General features: G+C 34.8%; 1 protein-coding gene across 1 annotated transcript; it reads left to right on the top strand.

Annotated features, from left to right (window-relative positions):
- Nucleotides 1-1,902: 1,902 nt before the first annotated feature.
- LOC107459809 (uncharacterized) lies at nucleotides 1,903-5,699 on the top strand. Its single transcript, XM_016078078.3, has 7 exons — nucleotides 1,903-2,196; nucleotides 2,445-2,516; nucleotides 2,640-2,810; nucleotides 2,996-3,166; nucleotides 3,426-3,635; nucleotides 4,439-4,536; nucleotides 4,619-5,699. Exons 1-7 carry the CDS (start codon nucleotides 2,106-2,108, stop codon nucleotides 5,312-5,314), a joined length of 1,509 nt encoding a protein of 502 aa, XP_015933564.1. The 5' UTR covers nucleotides 1,903-2,105; the 3' UTR covers nucleotides 5,315-5,699.
- The last annotated feature ends 15,243 nt before the right edge of the window (nucleotides 5,700-20,942 follow it).

The raw sequence follows: 20,942 nt of genomic DNA, 5'->3' as shown, positions 1-20,942 counted from the left end.
AATTTCATTTAGCTCAATGTAGTCCCATCGTGAGGTCAACGTTAAATAATTAACGGAATGTCCTGAACAAGGTCGATAATTTGGAGAACAAGTACAAACTCTAGAAGCACAAAATCAACTGTGGATGCATCAATACATTTATTTATCATTCTTCTCAATTTAAATGAAATATTTTCTATAAAACTAAAGAGAATGATAAATAAATGTATTGATACATTTACGGTTTGATTTTGTGTCTCTAAAACTTGTAATTGTTCTCCAAATTATCGACATTGTTCTTATATTGTTGTTATGTAGGACATTTGGTTAATTATTTAACTTTGACCTCATGAGACTATATTGAAACTAAATGAAAATTTTTTAGATTCAAATAGGATACTTTAAACCTTAAGAACCAAAATAGAATTATGCTCAAATATAAAGGACCAATTTAATATTTATCCCTAAAATTATTTAAAAATATTTTTATCGATAACAAAATTCAAAATGCATGATTAATAACAATTAGCAATTAATACTATGTAACTACAGTATAATCTACTAAGAATTGAGATGTTACAATTAAGGGTTAACCACAAAAAATGCATTTAAATTATTCAAACGCAGACAAAAATGCACCCGAATTTTATTATCGATAAAAATATCTTCAAATAATTTAAAAAACACAAAAAATAGCCAACAGTAAATATATATTTTCAGAAAATGTCTTAAAGATTGAATTTTGATGCAATTTTTTACAAAAATAATTATAAAATTAAGATATTATTATCCTTAAATTTGGTGATTTTTCGTTAAGTATATATATATATATATATATTATAATTATTTTGTTAATAACCAATAATACTTTTAAAAAATCACAAAACAATATATACTTAACAAAAAATCATCAAATTTTAAGAATAATAATATCCCATTTTTCTAATGATGCTTGCAAAAAATCGCATTAAAATTTAATCTCTAATGTATTTTTTGAGAAATACATATTTAATGTTAGTTTTTTTGCAAGATTATCTCACATTAAATATGTATTTCTCAAAAAATACATTAGAGATTGAATTTTGATGCAATTTTTTGCAAACATGATTAGAAAAATGAGATATTATTATCCTTAAAATTTGATAATTTTTTGTTAAGTAAATAATTTTTTGTAATTTTTTTGTTAACAACCAATAATACTTTTAAAAAATTACAAAAATATATACTTAGTAAAAAATTACCAAATTTTAAGAATAATAATATCTCATATTTCTAATTATGTTTGCAAAAAATTGAGTCAAAATTCAATCTCTAAAGTATTTTATAAAAATATATATTTACTGTTGAGTATTTTTGTTGTATTTTTAAATATTTAAATAGTCACCAAAAAAATTGGCAAAGAAGTCACCAAAAATTATTTAAAGACATTTTTTCGATAGTAAAATTTGGGTGTATTTTTTTCTGCGTTTGAATAATTCGTTTTTGTTAGTTAACCCTACAATTAATATTTTTAAGATATTTTTAATAGAGTTATGTTATGTGTATACCAAAATCAGCCATCAAACTTAACTATCAGTACAAAATACATAGTGAAATATAAATACACATTAAAAATAAATTAAATCACATATATATTTATATATAAATATATTTGTGATTGATTTTAGTCACTAGTACAAATAATATTTTTATTTTTACTATTATCACAAATAGAGAATATTTTTATATTTTAAAAAATTGTAGGCGATTTTGGTGGTTTACCTATAATTAAAATCAATCAAAATTAAGAGTATAAAATTAAAACAAACTTGACTTTATCCTTTTTGTAATAGCCAATAAAGTTTGCTTTATTCAAATTAACAATAATAAACTTAAATATTGTTATTATACTTAAAAGCAGAAAGAGGAAGGGAGGGATGGGGAGAGAGAGAAGCATCGAAGAGGGAAATAGTGTTGTGGGAAGAATCCACTTGCTACTTGCGCACCAAAAAATGTTACTTCATCACTTCATTCCTCTTCCATAGCTTCTTCTCAAACTCAAAGTAACAAGTTTACACAAACACAACAGAAATCATACAACACTTCTTCCCCACCCACCCTCTCCTTCGATCATTGGGTGAGTTACTATGAGGAGGAACAGTGTTCTGTTATTGTATTCTCTCATTGCACTTGCCGCTTACTTCTCTCTTCGATTTCAAGCTCAAGCTGCTCCTGCAGGTAACCCCAAAAATATGAAAAGCCAAGGAAAATTTCAGTGTCCCGGTTTCTTTAATTAGTTCGATTTCCCAATTTCTTTAATGGGCTCTGCTAAATTTTGAATCTTTTTGCTTTATGTTGATGAGTGCCAATTGATTCCCTTCTTACTTTGCATGTTTTTTTTCAAAAGTGGGTATGCTTTTCTTTCTTTCTTTCTTTTTTTTCGTTTTTTAGCTTGATAATTAATTTAATTAATGTTGGTAAATCAGGGCCATTGATTAACCATCTTTCTTCACTTCTCAAATGGACAAGGTCTAGTGCCTCCAAGACGCCAAATTCAGGTTCATTTTGCAGTGATGATAATAATAATAGCTTCGTGATTTGTGTGGTACATCACATTCTTATGGTTTAGTATGTAAATGTAAGTGTACTTTGTTGTTGTTATTATTCTTTTTCCTTTTCAGATGGGAGTGTTCTTCAATTTGAGAATGGCTATGTAGTTGAGACTGTTGTGGAAGGAAATGAAATTGGGGTCATTCCTCATAGGATCCGTGTGTCTGAGGAAGATGGCGAACTCTATGCTGTGGATGCAACCAATAGCAACATTGTTAAAATTACCCCGCCATTGTCGCAATGTATGGTTGCTCTTATGCTCTTGAACTTTGATTCTTATAATAATATTCATAGCAAATTTGATTTGCTAAATAGTAACATATACATAATTTGTCCCTAGGATATTCCTACTTTCACATAATTTATTTAGGTCTGTATTTTGCTTTTACTTACTTGTTCCTCCTGTTATTGTTCTCCTGTACTTCAGATAGTAGAGGAAGATTGGTGGCTGGATCATTTCAGGGTCACACTGGGCATGTGGATGGAAAGCCAAGTGACGCTCGTTTTAATCATCCCAAAGGCATAACCATGGATGATAAAGGGAATGTTTATGTTGCTGACACTCAGAATATGGCCATCAGAAAGATCGGCGATGCTGGTAAGTGTTAATTGACTTAAAAATATTTCTGGAATTAGTTTGGAATAACATGCTCTATGGTAGAATGAAGTTTTAACATAAGAGTCATAATAGCAACTCAATATAGAGGCCTTACCAGAGATGCAATATGAAGTTCCTTTGAATCTGGAAGTTTCCCTGCATGCATAATACACGATTGTATGATTGTTTATTTCAGATAATGATTAGTGGAAATGGTGAGGAAGGATAATGTTAATGATCTTTGCAATTGTTGTTAAAGGTGTGACAACCATCGCTGGTGGGAAGTCAACTGTTGCAGGCTATAGAGATGGACCAAGTGAGGATGCTAAATTCTCAAATGATTTTGATGTTATATACGTTAGGCCCACCTGTTCCTTGTTGGTCATTGATAGAGGAAATGCTGCTCTTCGGCAAATCTCCCTTGAACAGGAGGATTGTGATTCTCAATCAAGTTCAGTTTCCAGTACAGGTTCAAAGTCTTACCTTCAGTTTGATATGTTTTTGTTATTCAAATTATATCTCAATATAAGATGATAACTATCTGGTACTTTTCCTGCATATTCCAAACATGTCATAACAATACAGGAAAATTTTGAATAATTTAGTTCATTTAACTGAAGGGTCTCCTTAGTCCTCGACTCCTAGTCTTAAATATTGTGACGTATTCCGTAAGTGGAGGGAAATGGAACGATGAAAAGGGCCTTTCAGAGTAAACCCCCTTCCTTCCCTTCAAAATGAAATTCACAAAGACACCTTGAGTTTATTTAATGCATACAACAATACCTAGTTAGCAACAACCAAGGCTTCTTCCCTGTGTGATGGGTTGGCTACATAGATTAAACATTTCCACATCGTCCTACCATAAAGCCTAAGATAAAAGGTCTACCATATCTTCCAAATAGGCAGTGGCAATCTTCTCTCTAATGCATTTAACCTAATCCTCTATGGTCTAGTATGTTCACTCTTCAAATGCAAGTATGCAATTCCTGATCTATGTAACATTGAATTTATTTAATCTCATAATATCTCTAGAATTGTAGCTCTTTGTTTTTTTTTTTTCTTTCCGTCTTAAGCAAGGGTTTAGTACATAAAATATTTAAATTGGTAGGCGTTTTTGGGACATGTGAGTTTGCTGTACTCAGCCAAGAAGGAAAATAATGTGGAATACGGATCTGAAATCGTGTCTAGTAGCTGTATCTTAAATTAGTCTGTTACATTCTCTCCATCGCCCACTATTTTTCTGATTGCGCATTTTGTGGGTTTTTACTGCAGATATCCTTACAGTTGTTGGTGCTATCATATTGGGATATGCGACGTGCATGCTTCAACAGGGATTCGGTCCTTCGTTCTTCTCCAAAACTGTAGTATCTGTATGTCCACTTTGCTTCAATAAGATTTGTCATAGAATTTTCAGACGTATATGATATTTATTACACTCCATAAACCTTGCAGCGACCATCGGAAGGAGAGTTCAAAGCGCACGCAAGCCATGAGAAAACCATGCCGATCCTGGAGAACGCTAAAGAGGAGCCGGGATGGCCATCTTTTGGACAACTTCTTGTTGATCTTTCTAAGCTATCCCTTGAAGCATTGGCTGGTGCATTCACTCAATTCATACCCTCACGTCTCAAATCGAACGGCCCCACGAGAGGCCTAACACCACTGAAAGATCGTCTCAAGATGCCTGAAGATGAAGTGCAGCAACCTCCCTTGGTCAATAGGCAAAGTGCTCCAGCTCCTGCTCCTCTTACTGGAACTCGGCATCCTGCTACTCCTACAGAACCTCGGCAGGTCCATACTTCAAGCACAGCTGAGAAACACTCAGAAATGAAGCCTCGGAAGATAAAATCAAGCAGTTCCAAGGATCCCTCTTTGTCAAGTAAGCATCATTCATCGTCTAAACGAGCCGAGTATGCTGAATTCTACGGATCAACTGAAATCCCACCGTACACTAAATCTAAGGTCCCAAAAGAAAGGCCAAGACATAGGTCGCGAGAAAAGAGTGGAGAAGTTGTTTACGGAGCAGTCAGGGCCGAGCCAAAACCGGCCGAGACAAGGACCGTTGATTACAACAATCCCAAGTTTGATCACTACAGTATGAGGACTAAGTATGCATCTGGGGAAGCCTTCCGCTTCAACTCTCAGTAGCAAGTTTTGAATGGCTTTGTTTTTCAGCTTCTGATTCTGTTACAATCATCCATTATTGAGTATGTGCAATTGGGCACCTAATTCTGTCTGTAACTGAAGATATATTATATAAGTAAAGATTCTGTTATGAGAAAACCATTGGAGGATTAATTGTAACCCTTGTGCTGGAAAAAGAACTAGTAGCAAAATTAGCATTACCTACATAGAAAAAGGTGTTTACTGTTTAGCTTCAAGGAGATTGCTCCCTATTTTCATGTTTCTTCTTTGCTTAATTGAAGCATTTATGATTGAACACAAGGATGGTGGTAACATGTTACTATTAATCAGATTTTCTCATGAGACTCAAGCCTAGTCTTCTTATTCAATAAAGGGGAATTTATATATACCTACTTTAAGGTCAAGGAATATTGTATATTATTATTATTTTGGTCAGTTTCAAAGTTTGTTTGGGTGCGATTAAGCTATTAGAAAATGAATAATTTTTTTTTTAATTTTTAGTATGTTTGGCAAAATTTTAGTAATAATAGTAAAATTATTAGGAAAAAAAAGTCTTTTTTAGAAGTTACAATTTATATTTTTTAAAAGATATTTTTAGCTTAATAAATAAATAAAAAAGTAAAGTATATTTTTTATCTTTGAAATTTGGCAAAAGTTTTAAAAATACCTCTAAGTTTTATTTTGTTTCAATTTGTCCCAAAAGTTTTCGATTTGCATCAAATATACTCCTGACGGCTAAATTTTCAAAAAATTTAAAACCAATCTAACAAAAATACATGAAAATTATTCTTGATTTGCTTGAGTTGAATATTGTTTTTATGAAATTGTTGTTGAATTAGTCTTAGATTTTTTGAAAAATTAGCCGTCAGGAGTATATTCGATGCAAATCGAAAACTATTGGGACAAAATTGAAATAAAATAAAACTTAGGAGTATTTTTGAAATTTTTATTAAACTTCAGCACAAAAAGTATACTTTACCCTAAATAAAAAAATGTTTTTATGTTGTTGTATCTAAACATAATTATTAGATAAAAATATATTTTTATATGAGATATTTATATATGAAATTACTTTTATTTTTTTAATTTTTTTCCAAAAGATCACTTGAAAAAAATTGTTTTCATAAAAATTCACCTAAATAAACCCTTATTATTAAGATAAAGTATTGATTTGGTCTCTCAAATTTATGTTGAAAATCAAAATAATTTCTAACCTTATTTTATTGACAAAATTGTCTCCAAGGATAATAAAATAAAATAAAATAAAAACTAAAAAAATAAATAATGTAAAAAACTAAATTATTTGAAATCTTCTCATTTGAACCTACCAATATAATTGCATTGCATGTTGCTCTGCTTTACAATTTCCTTTGTTTGATCTTTAATTATGTTAATTTCATTTTGATATTGCAATTTTAAATTATATAAAAAAGTCATCAATTATTATTTGTTTTTCTTTTTTTACCTAATTTAATTTTATAATTATTATTTTTTCTACTTTTTCACAACTAATTTGCACTAGGGACAATTCCATCCAAAATTTAAAGTCACTTGACAAAAGTAGTTTAGAACTTTCCAATAATATTAGAAATTATTACATAAAAATATGTTGAGGATTATTTGATTTTTAGGATAAATCTTAAAGATTAAAACAATACTTCACTTGTTTCATTATATAAATTTATTTTAGATATATTAATAATATAAAATATTTTATAAATTTGTCCAATTACATTAGGTTTTTTTATATGATTATTTAAAATAATAAATATAAAAAATAGTTTTTATTGGCATCTTAATATATAATTAGATGCTTTTACATATACAATAATCTGTGATTACAAGGTAAAATATTTTGAAGAACTACTTATATTTTTAAATAAAAACTATAAGCTTTTCATTTATATTTAATAAATAAAAAATTAATATACTTATACTTGCAGCTTTTAAAAAATAAATGTAGTTTTGAAAGTATTTTAAGTCAAAATTTTTAAAATTGATTTATACTTATTAAAATTAAAAAGTCTAATATAACATTATGTATTAACTAGTTTTTAAATTTATTTCTTATATTTATGTCTATTATAATATTTTTAAATTTTAAAAATTATTTTATTAAATATAAGAGAAAAAGACAAATAAGTCTTTGAATTTTTGGCCCGTAGATATTTAAGTTTCGAAGATTTGAAAATACATTTAAGTCTCTGACCTTTTCAAAATCTGGACACATTGATCCCTCTGTTCACTTAGGTCTGTTAGACCCAACGGAAAAATCAAACGTAGCTTTCGTTGTACTGATCTGATCGATACAGATGCACATGTAGGAGAATTTTTAAAATGGAACAAATTAAACAAAAAAATTAATGTGTCCAAATTTTGAGGAAATCATGAATTTAAATATATTTTTAAATTTTCAGGATTTAAATATTCACAGACTAAAAAGTCATGGATCAATTTATCCTTTTTCTAAATATAACTATTGTTATTTATACTTATTAAAAATTATTTTTAATTTGATTTATCAAATATAAATACGGTAAAATTTAAAAGATTATCTTTTAAAATATAATTTTCATATTTTTTTTAGAGAAAAAACGTTTACCAAACTAAGTCCACATATCATTTGGATTGATGGATCTAAAAGCCTATATGCATGACTTTTTTATTTTTACCGTTGTATTTTTGTCTTAGTACATCATAGGACTCTCAATACATGGGTTCCTAAAGCCATATTCGAACTCATGCATGACTTAGTTGGTTAAAAATCTGCAAGAAATGTTTCTGGCTTTATCCGTTTGACCATTAAACACGCACGAGAATCCACCTAACACGTTTTTCTTTTCAAGTGCAAGAGAAAGTAAGAACACAACTTTTCATAATTGTTGTTAGCACTTAACATGGTGTTACTGAGCTGTACTCACACGAGCCAACACCTCACATGAATTAAAGAAAAAAGAAGTTATCCTTAATATGACTTTATTGTTATCGTTCATATAGACTAAATTCTAAGAAATTATTCCTCAGAAAAGGTTTTGTTAATTAACTTTGTACAAGACTTTGCTGGTACAAGTTGAGGAATGGATCAAAAATTTATTGGTCTTGGTGATGACGTGATCGATTCTCTAGAACAGCAATAGTCCGATAGTGGTACCTGTAAAAATATTTCGATACTCAAGTTAAAATAGTTCTAAGAGGTAAGAGTGAGGGTTAGGAGTGTGTAACTAGAGATGACAAAAATTCTCGAGAGGCAATACCTACCAAAGAGCAAATATGGGAACAGTTTTGTACCCGCGGGAATGGAGGTGGAGACCCGTTTATTTTACGGGACAGAGGTGGAGATAAAGGTCCCCACCCCGTGAAGACCGTTTAATCCCCATATATATGAAATGACCTAAATACCCATGTGATATATATATGAGTTTCAGTGTTTCACTTGATTTAAAATCCTAATTCCTAACTGTCATTCTTCTCTGTCACTGTTTTCTCTTATCACTTCTCTGAAATTCAAATCCTATCCTCTCACCAATCACCACCGCCGTCTGCCATCTCCTACCTCCTCACCGCACAACGCGCCTATTCCCAATCGAAGAGAACATCGTCCTTGCCACTTGACCCAACCAAAGACAACGTCATCGTCGCCGCCTCACCCAGCCGAAGATAAGTCATCGTTGTCGCCCACTCAGTCGAAGTGGAATCGTCATCGCTGCCCCACCCAACCGAAGAGAAGTCGTCGCCGCTGCTAAACCCAGCCGAGGCAGAAGTCTCGCCGTCTCCATCACATCAGAGCCTCTTCGGCGGTAAGTCAGCCTCTGATTTCTTGATTCCTTGGACTTTTTGTGATTTATGCTTCTTTTATTTTTGTGATATTTGAGTTTTTCTGTCTGAGATTTTATTTCTCTGAGTTATGTGATTCTTGTGACTTTTTATTTCTATTATTCTATTTATGTGATTTCTGATTTCTGCCATTTTATTTCTTGATTCATGGGATTTTCTATGATTTCTGCTAATTTATTTCTATAATTCTTGGGTTTTTTGCTATTTCTGAGATTTTATTTCACTAATTTTTGTGATTTTTGGGATTTTATTTCTGTAATTTCTGTGATTTTCTGATTTCTGTGATTCTATTTATAGGATTTATGTGATTTTCTAATTTCTACGATTCTATTTCCCGATTCCTGTAATTTTTTGTGATTGCTGTGATTTTATTTTTGTGATTCTTGGGATTTTATGCAATTCTTAGGATATTATTGTTGATTTATTATATGATTTTTTTTATGTAGGATTCACACAAATCGAAATCTACCATAACTACCATTACATGATGAAAGAAAGCTTTTAGAATGCGATAAATATGTTTAGTATTTAGATATGTTTAGTTATTTTCCTATCACTGAGGTGAAATGTGAACAACCAAACCCAATGGCAGCACCAACAGCAGAGGAAGAAGAAAATGGCACAAGCAAAAAAGTCACAGGAGTGTAAAAACAAGCAGTTACAGCAAAAAAACCAAGAAAATAAACTCCCAAATAATTTGAATGGTATTACTAATGGATGAGGGTTGAAGTCCTATCACCAAGAAAAGCAACGGATAGATAGCGAAATGACCAAGCGCACCAAACATCGCAAAATTTTGATCTCGTCCGAAGGTAAGGGGTGACGCTCCGTCCTCCCATGTGAGGCTTGCGAACCCCCAGATACTTACGAAGAAACAAGCTTACCCAGTGATAAGACTAAGCATACCCGATCCCCAGATCCCCTGTTGGAGCAGCTGCAACCCGGATGCCCGGGTATGGGCCACCTCTCGGCCCAGACCAACCCAATAACCACAAATTCCTAACCAACATTCAAATTCAAACACTTCCCTTATCTTAACCAACAAGATTAGATAAGATAACAACTGCAAACTATATAAAGGGAGCCAGGGACTCCCTCAAGTACGTTACGCATAGGGATGGCAACGGGTCTCCATGGGGTGTGGACATACCCCATTGGACGAGGGGTACCTCCAAAGGCTCTGGGATGAAGGGGTCGTGTTAGGAGGTGGTGAGGAGGCGGGGCAATATGAGCTGGTGCTCGCCGATGAGAATGGGAGGGTTTGCTAGCTCAACTTGGATTCCCCTCGCATCTCGAACTGGATTTGGGTGCACGGACCCTTGTTTACCAAGTTAGGGGTTCAGTTACCTTTTTCTAAATTTTAGAGGGCTCTTCTGAACTGGGTTTCCATGGTGCGTATCAATTGCATCCGAATAGATGGGCGTCTATTCGGACCTTTGAGTTGGTGTGTGGTATTTTGGAGATACTGGCTCGGTTTGAGGTATTCTTGTTTTTCTTCTTGTGTACCATTCCGCACAAGAAGGGAAAACATAGGAAGGGGTATATCTCTTTTCGTGCTCAAACAAACCACCGAATCTTTGACTTGTTCAACGATTTATTTCATGGATTCAAGGTGGAGTACTTCAAGGTTCGTCCCGCCGAGGGTTACCATCCTTTTTGGCTATCGCCAGAGGGGGTGCGCCGGATTTGCGCGTATTGAAAATTTGGGGCCGGGGCTTCCTATCTCACGAGGATGACTTACAAAGAGTTGTCTCCCGAGAATAAGGATATTGACAATGTCTTGTTGGCACTTTTTAGGGATAGGCCTCTGATAAACCACTATTTTATGGTTTACAATGTGTTTAATTGTGTGGTTTTATCATGGTCTTTACCCACTTATTCATATAATTAGCATGCATTTATATTTCCTTCCTAAAATTATTACATGATTGAAAACATGCTTCTTTGGTCTTAATTTAGCTAATCTTAATCCTCTCTTATTACCATTCGATGCCTTGATCTCTGTGTTAAGTGTTTCAGGCTTTATAGGGCATGAATGAGTGAGAGATTGGGAAGAAAGCTTGAAAAAATGGAAGGAACACAAGAAATTGAGGAGATGACCAGCGAGAAGTGACGCGTACGTGTCAGCGATGCGACTGCGCGGAAGAAAGGAATTCGCAGTGACGCGGCCGCATGAGTGACGCGGACGCACGGATTGGAAAAGCAGAAGCGACGCGGAGGCATGGACGACGCGCCCGCATGGAAAAGAAAAACGCCGAATGACGCGTCCGCGTGAATGACGCGTCCGCGTGACGTGCGCGATCTGCAGAATCACAAAAGTCGCTGGCAGAGATTCTGGGCCGGATTTCAACCCAGTTTTTGGCCCAGAAACACAGATTAAAGCCAGGGAACATGCAGAGACTCAAGAGGTTTTCATAATTCACAATTTTAGGTTTTAGATGTAGTTTTTAGAGAGAGTGGTTCTCTCCTCTCTCTTAGGAATTTAGGATTAGAATTTTTAGAAATTAGGAATATTACTTTTTCATCACAGGTTCAATGTTCTTTAATTTATGTTTCTCTTCTACTTTGGATACTCTAATACTTTTATCCGTTTATTATTTATGTTGCCCATTTGATTCATAAATCTTTCCATGTTAGATTTAAATTTATATTTAAATACAATTGAGGTATTTTCAGATCTATGATTTTCATTTAGCTTTTTATATCCTTGGCTTTAATTGATTAACTGGAAGCTCTTGAGTTATCAACTATTCATGATTGTTTGTTATGTCGGCTAATTAATTTGAATTTCACTAACTCTAGTCTTTCCTTAGGAGTTGGCTAGGACTTGGGAAATCTAACCAATTGGTTCACTGGACTTTTCCTTGCTTACGCAAAGGTTAACTAAGTGGGATTAACTTTCATTCTCATAGGAGTAACTAGGATAGGACTTCCGAATTTTCATATCTTGCCAAAAGTTTATTTTATAGTTAATTATTTATTTTATTTGTCATTGAATTTACTTGTTCCTCACTTTCAAAATCCCAATTTACAAAAACCCATAACCAATAATAAGAACATACCTCCCTGCAATTCCTTGAGAAGACGACCCGAGGTTTGAATACTCTCTTATCAATTTTAAAAGGGTTTGTTACTTGTGACAACCAAAACGTTTGTAAGAAAGGTTGATTGCTTGGTTTAGTAACTATACTTACAACGAGAGTTTACTGTAACTTCTAAACCATCAATCCTCAGTTCTTTCAGCCTCTTAATCCTCGTGGCATAATCGGGGATCCCGAGGGGGACAGGTCCTATGTTGGTATGTTCTTTGTTGTTGTTTGAGTTTACTTGCTTATTTGTTCCCATTATCATAACATGATTTTAATTTTGGTCTTCTTTTTCTTTCCTGTAGTTGGGATGGCTGATGGGCTAATGACTTTGCAGCGATTGAACGCTGCCTTTGTTCAGGAGCCGAAAGCGCGGGAGGGGGGAGGGGGAGAGATCTTCTTAATCGACGCCTCTGGCTACTTCTATCCCTAGTTCTCATAGGTCTCACATGAGATCATTCAAAAGGGGGTTGTCAGAAATGACGATATTTAGAAGATCCCGATTCATGAGCCGGACAAGAAGTGCAAGAGGCCCAAGGAGTAACTATCAGGGTATTAGTACGGGGGTGGTTACCCCTTGTGTGATGGACAGGTTCTTTGACGCTCCTGGATTCATTGACCGTCATCTGCTACCTAGTACTAATGATTTCTTCCGAGATTGAGATTTGTCTGGCCAAGCTAAGTCGGTGTACTGTGCCTTCCTTCACTTGGCCAATGTCATCTGGAAGGCTGAGCCTACACTTTTGCAGACCTTTTTTTTGGATGGGAAACTCCGACAAGCTCAGTCAGAGCTTACAGTCCTAAAGGGGAAGTTGAAGTCGTCTAAGGTTGCAAGGGCCAAGGCGGCGAAGGATGCCGAGGATGCTGGCTCCGAGATCCTACGCTTGTTTGAGCGGGAGACCAAGCTAACATCCCAAGTGGCTAAGTCTTAGATGTTGGCTGCTGACGCTGAGAGTTCTGCTACTGTAGCTCGTGCAAAGGCTGATGCTGCAAAGGTGGAGGTTGAGGACTTGAGGAAGCGGAACGCCAGCCTCTTGGTTGACACGAGAGCGGCTATCTCAACTACAAAAGAGGCGCTGAAAGCTCAGGTCTGGGTGTTGGCTCCCGACATGGATGTGTCAGTCATGGGGCCTTCCGAACCGTGAAGGATGGGGAGATCGTCGACGTTGAGTAGCCTACTTTTTATTTCCAAAGTTTGTAAGCCGTTTTTTGGCATTTTTTACTTTGGTTTCGTGGAACAATTTCTTATTAAATTTGTAAGTCGTGTGTTCGGCAATTTATACTTGTTTTGGTGGACTCTTTTGTCTTGTTATGTATGAATGGTGGGCCTTTTGGTGGGCAAATTTGGATATCTATTTATGTTAGCCTCAGGAATGATCGGTCTCCATGGTAGCCGTTTTGTTTATTTTGTTCATACTGTTTGCTTGGTGAAAACGCAGAAAATGTATTTAAAAAAGAGTATTGAAACGATTTTTTTTATAAATAAGATATGAAAAATAGCAAAACAACAAATAACCTTAGATCTTGCTAAAGGTATCAGCACGGTGGGACTCTCTTATGTGTAGTAGTGTTGTATGTTTACGGCATTCCATGATCTCGATAACTCATTCTCATTGAGTTGTTCTAGTTTGTAGGCTCTTTTTCCAATCACAGACTTGATTCAGTAGGGTCCTTTCCAATTAGGCATGCGTTTTCCTTCTACCGGGGTGGGGGACCGATGTCGTTGCATCGCAAGACTAGGTCTCCCTGTTTGAAGTCCCGTTTAACCATGCCGCGGTTGTATTTTAGGCTTATTCTTTGTTTCAATGCTAGCTCTCATAGATGTGCTATGCTTCTGACTTCTTCCACGAGGTCTCGCTCTGCGTCCGTCATCGTGTCCCCTCACGGTTCTTCGTGGGCTGGAAGCACTTTCCGAATACCTCGCCCAGGTCCTTGAGATGCCATTCGGTTCCTATTCATACCAAACAAGTGATATCAAGGTGATCAGTCTCAATATCTCAATTCTAGTACTTCAAAGTCCCAAATGAATGTTCATGAACACTTATACTATGTATGTCAAGCTGACATCCTAAATAGCATGTACACACACCCAGAGTATGTCCAGAAGTATAGTTAGTTTGTCCCTTAGGCTCTACAGGAACGAACTGCTCTGATACCATAACCTAACACCCTACCACACAGAGCTTTACAATTAGGACATAAACCAAAGGTGGCGAGGTGCTACAACTTCTAAAAGTAAAAATAATTGTATATATGACAAGAGTAATATAGCTAGGAGCCTTGAAAGAAACAGTACAATCAAAACAAGAGCGAAGGTACAACGCTCACGATAAACGATAAGATGGAAAGCTTATACAGAAAATCAAAAGACAGATATATATAGAATTCCAATTAGTAAATATAATCAAGCTCTTGACTCAACCTGCAAATCAAAGACCGGCCAGAATATATATATATATAAAACCCAAAAGTTATCAAAAGCTAAACCATAAAACCTATTTCTCCAAGTCAACCTCTAGGAGGGAAAAAATAAAAATATACACAGAGCGGAGGATCTAGATACATATATGTACAACTATAAACAAAAGTACCAAGCCGAAAGAAGAGTTCTTCGCTTCCAGAAAGAGTCGTCCAGCACGCTCAGCGAGGTGCTTCACATCCTACATCTGAAAAACAAAAAATATGTATAGAATGAGAACCAGGGATTCTCAATATGGTAAAGGTGCCCACATAGATAATATATAAGGTTCAAGAAAGCCATAGGCAATCCTAGAACTCCAACACTTAGATTTAAACTTAAAGGAATAACTAAACCAGAAATTTGGTAACTGTCTAAGGTTCTCAAATTCTGAATCTAATCCTAACTCAAATCTTCACTTTTGCTTTCTCCAACCTTTCAAAACACCGGCGGAACTACCCTCGTCACTCCTCCACCAAACGAGAGATCTCTCAGTTGCACAGACACACAATACAGACAAGGAAAACACAGATAAAATATAGTTATAGCAAGTAGAACATATAATAACTAAGTATAGATATTCAAATAGGCAAACCCAAGTAATGCAAACTCAAACAAGACAAACAAATGCATATGATGTATGCCTTTTTTACTGACCGTGAGCTCACGTGTCAGTTACTTTGTCAGATCCCAACACACCCAATAGCTAACCCGGTCTCTCTGACATGCCTCCACACTCTTAGAATATAGTGCCCATCACACTCATGGGATATAGTGCCTGTCGCATTTCCCGAGATAAAGTGTTCCTACACTCTTGGGGTATATCGCCCGCCACACTCTTAGGATATAGTATCCGCCACGCTCTTGGGATATAGTGTCTGCCACACTCAAGGGATATAGTGTCCAACACACTTCCCAAAGTAAAGTGCTCCCACACTCTTGGGATATAGCACCCACCATGCTCTTGGAATATAGTCGCTGACACACTCATGGGATATAGCACCCGACACACTTTACAATAGAGAAAAAATGATGCAACAAAACAAAACAGAACATACATTTACACTTCACATTCATAATCATTGTCTTCATAATCACTTTCAATCATTCTTCTTTCTCATTTCTTATCCAAAGCGAGTGGACAACGTCACTGCATCTTATCCGGTCTCATATATCTTAATCAATCTCATCATATCTCATTCAAAATTCATAATTAACTCAGTTCTCCTTATTCTTCTTTCTCATAGCCAACCTCATCATCAAACACCTGACAACTCAGTCACATTTTATTACTATTATCATTATCTTAATTATTTACTTCTTATTCAACATTAACAATGCCTCATTAATTCAGATAACACTTCGTAAAACCCTTCCAAATATCCCCTCAACTTATTTAACATACCCATCCTCATTCTAATGTTTAAAAGCTTACTAACGAACCTTAAACAAGTGTAAAGGGAGTTTGGAAAGATAGAGGACTGACTTAATATTAAAAAATATCATTTTTGACTAAAACAGGGGGCTTGCGTACACAAGACTATGTCGTCATAGGCGGGGTTTCAAAACAGGGGGAGTACTCGCTTCGGGTGCATACTCTCGCGTACGCGAGTTTACAAAATTGGGTTTCGTGTACACAGGCCTTGCCCGACGTATGCGAGATTACAAAACAGTAAGTATAGCTCACGTCGCTCACGCAGGTCGCATACGCGGCACTCCTTTTAACTCCAAAAGCTATTAAGTCATTAAAAATCAGGTTTATACACCTAACTTCCAACTTTCATAACTTTCTTTACAAAACTTTGATTTTTACAAACTTTAAACGATTTTGAAACTCTTGAGATTATCTTTAATTTGAAATAAATTTCATTCAAATCCAAAACTCAGGGCTCAAGTTATGATCCTTTGAAGTTCGTTAAAAATATATTTTTACCAAAAGAGTTCAAAACTTCTATTTTCCAAACTCTCAATTTCAAAACCAAATTTCACACCTTAAAATAACTTCAAATACACTCAAAGTAATTTTCTAACCATTTCATTCCTTTCACAACCTCTCAATACTCAATTTATCAAATTCTTCCCCACAATTAATAGCCAACAACAACACAATTCATTAATAATTCATAGCACCACATCTCCACATTCATTTCTCAAACTCATAAACCCTACACACACACACACATGTATACACACATTGACTCCATCATACATATAACCCACACTACTCATCACACTCATCATAGGTACATATAATCCATTAAATTCAATAATTCAACACATTCAAGCTTATCATGTGGTCATCTAACCTAAGTTTTCAAGCAATATTATATATTATCTAAGATAAACCAAAATCATACCTTGGCCGTTTCTTCCCTAATGTTAAAGCACCTTAATTATGTCTGTTTGACCATCGCCCAAGGTCCCAAATGTACACTGATGCGTGAGCATCTTTCTCATCTTTTTCTAGTGAATTTGCATTTAAATTGTTAAGTTTAATCAAGAATTAATTGTCTTTTAGCCACTATGGATGCTACTTTGAGTCTTGTGCAATTCTGTTTATTTTAGGTAGCATTAAGCTGGATTTGATGGAATTTCTGCAGCACAAGAATTAAAGGAGATGACAGCAAGGAGCGATGCGTACGCGTACCTGACGCGTGCGCGTGATTTGGAGCTTTCCATGACAACGCGTGCGCGTGCCTGATGCATACACGTGAAAAGCGAAGTTGCACAGCGACGCGTACGCGTACCTGACGCGTACGCGTGACATGCGCCATGTGCAGAAAACGCAGAAAACATTGGGGGCGATTTCTGGGCCCCATTTTGGCACTCAAGTAAGGCGCAGCTCTCTGCCAAGTTAGGCGCGGATCCAATGAAGTCAAGTGGTCCCCACGTTACAAGGCGTGGATTATTTAATTGATTCTGATTCAAATATGAATTTGAAAAAAGGAAAAGATATTATCTTAATTTTAGATATTAGATTTTAAATGAATTAGGATTAGTTATAAAAAGGAGAAACTTTTCTTCTTTAGGGGGATTCCAGGGGGGATTCCATTAGGGGAATTCTATTCCAATTTACATTCTGTACTTCAGAGTTTACCTGAATCCTAGTTTTCTTCTCTGAGTCATGAGCAACTAAACCTCCATTGTTAAGGTTAAGAGCTCTGTCTACTGTATGGATTGATACTCTTGTTTTTCTATTTTAATTCATGTTTTGATTTATATTTCAATAATTGTTTTCGTTCTTTATTTTATGAATTTGGGTGGAACAGAAGTATGACCCGTGTTCTAATTGAGTTCTTGTATAACTTGAAAAAGCTCTTTACTTGAACAACAGCTTGAAAACATATTATCCTGAATTTCTAATTGTTTGTATTTAACGGGATACGTGACATATAATCTCCTTATTTTTGGATAATTAGGATTCTTATGGCATATAAACTGGAATTTGATCATCACCCTCTAATTGGAATTAATTGACCAAGAAATTGGCAGTTGATGAATTTTAGAGGAGATTAGAAAGGTCTAAGGAATTAGGGTATAGTCACAAATAGTTTGCCATGAATTAAATCGTGCATGATTAAAATAGTTAATAAGAAAAGTCAATCAGGAAAATAGATAACTCTGAAACCTTAACTATTTTCTCCCATATTTTATTTTCAACTTAATTACTTGCTGCCTTCTGATATTGTGAAGTCACTTTTTAAACCTTTTGAACATCTCAAAACCATTTTCTGCTTGCCTAACTAAGTAAATCATTTAACTATTTTTGCTTAGTCCATCAATTCTCGTGGGATCGACCCTCACTCACCTGAGGTATTACTTGGTACGACCCGGTGCACTTGCCAGTTAGTTTGTGGGTTATAAAATACCGCACCAAGTTTTTGGCGCCGTTGCCAGGGATTGATAGTGATTAACAACTATCAGTTGTTTGATTGCTTAGATTAGGCGTTTTAGTTTTAATTTAATTAAATTTTATTTGAAAAAATTTTCGAAAAAAAATTTCTGTTCTGTCTTCTTTGCTTTCCTGTTTACCACATGGTGCGTTTAATTCTATTTAGTATTTTGTGCTAAGGAAAAATAATGGAGAAAGATCACATGGGTTACTACTCACACCCAAGTAGTGATTCATATTATGGTGGATGGAGGAACTATCCAAATTTTGGTTGGCAAAGTCAAAACCAAAGAAACTTCAATGCTCCATGTTCCAACTACCAAGAACCACCATCTCCATATTCATATCAAGAACCACCATCTCCATATTCATATCAAGAACCATCATCTTTCTACCCATATCAAGAGCCACCATCTACCTCTTCATACCAAGAACCATCCTTTTTTTACGCTTATCAAGAACCATCATCTCTTTCTTATTCATATCAAGAGCCACCATCTCCTTATTCATCTCAAATACCATAAGATCTTGAGCTTCTCATGAAAGAATTCATACATGATATAAAGACGAGTGTAAAAAATATAGAGAATTATGTGCAGCTAATTACCAAGTCCCAGGAAGAAGAACAAGCAAATTTCTTCCCAATAGATAATTAGGGTTAAGTACTGAAATCGTCCTTAAGGTCTGGGGTGAAAATCAAAATCATCTCCGACCTTTTTTTGTTATTAAAATCATTCTCAACGTTACAAAACGTTATAAAATCATCATTTTCTATTTTTTTGGACCAAATTACCCTTAACTATTAATAAAAATAATATTAAAAAAAATAAAACCCCACCCCACCCACACCCAACATCCCTTCGTCTCTCCCTCCACCCCCAAACCTATCCCCAATTCCATCATCATCAGTTCCCACTCCATCACCCCCTGTGTCCAACCCGCGCGCTACCCCTGCGTCCAACCCGCCACCGCCCCTTCGTTCTTCCTTTTTTTTCTTTTTTAATTTTTGAAGAACATATACATGATTGATGATGGATTGTTGCTAATTTTGTGATTATTTTGTGATTGATGTTGTTGCTGAATTTTTTATTTATTTTGGTGATGAAGAAAGGAATTGGGGGTTACTGGGTTAGTGGTGATGAAGAAGGGGATGAGGGGGTGAGGAGTGGGGAGTTACGGTGACTCGATAAGGGATTCTGTGACTGCCTATGATTCTTTCTCTGCTCTGCTTGAACTTCTGCTTCTTGAATTGTAACTTGATGATTATTGAACTTTTGGATCTGAAAACTGAAATTGTAGTTGATGATTATTGAATTATTATTTATTGAAATTGATGTGATTATTGAAATTGTTATGCTTCTTCTGCTTCTAATTTTTTTGTTGATTTATTTTGTTTTGTGAATGTTGCTGTTAATTTATTTTGTTATGAGTAATGAATGGTGAGAAAAGGGAGAGGGGGGAGGTGGAAGGAGATTGGGTGAGTGAGGGAGTGAGAGGTGAGGGTGAGGGAGTGGGCTGTGGGGGTTACAGGAGGGTGAGTAAGGGAGTGGGGTGAGGGAGTTACGGGAGGGGAAGGGGGTTTGTTTTAATTTTTTGATATTATTTTTAATTATTTTTATTAATAATGAAGGGTAATATGGTAAAAAAATAAAATTGAAGTGGAAAAGGACGATTTTATAACGTTTTGTAACATTGAGGATGATTTTAATAACAAAAAAAGGTTGGGGCGATTTTGATTTTCACCCCAGACGTTAGGGACGATTTCAGTACTTAACCCTAATAATTATCCTTAAAAGACAATGAGATTTTCAATAAAAAGAATTCGTTAATTCTAATTGATTATTAATAGATAAATCAATAGTTTAACATATTATGTAGACCTATTATTCTATTAATACAGATAGAAAATATTGACAGAAAAACTAATCAATCTGATAAAAATAAAAATCAAGTGTCAAAATTTTTTTTAATTGAGAACCTCATTATCTTTCGAAAGAATTACATAATTGTTTAAAATTTTTTCTCTACATTTATTCAACTATGGTGTTCTTGTTGGAAGTACATAATTCTATAATCAAACGGATTGTGTTTTATTCTTATATTAAAGTTGCAGGTTTATGTTTTTAAAGAAATATACTAGATTAAGATTAAAGCATTTAAACTAAATTATTATCTTTCTGAGACAAGAAATTATAGTAAGTTTATTCAAAATAGCATTTTCGATAATGAAAATATTTCAGTGCAACAATGGTGATTTATCATCATAGAAACGAGGTGAGGAAGGAAGAAGAAAAATTGGAGAGAGAGATGTATAACTAGGGTTTAAATTTTTTTAATTTATTAAATATTAAACTATTTATT

Source organism: Arachis duranensis, chromosome 7, assembly GCF_000817695.3.
Source record: "Arachis duranensis cultivar V14167 chromosome 7, aradu.V14167.gnm2.J7QH, whole genome shotgun sequence".
NCBI classification, from domain to species: Eukaryota; Viridiplantae; Streptophyta; class Magnoliopsida; order Fabales; family Fabaceae; genus Arachis; species Arachis duranensis.
Note: the sequence above shows the minus strand (reverse complement) of the source record. Positions and strands in the feature narration are given on the sequence as shown.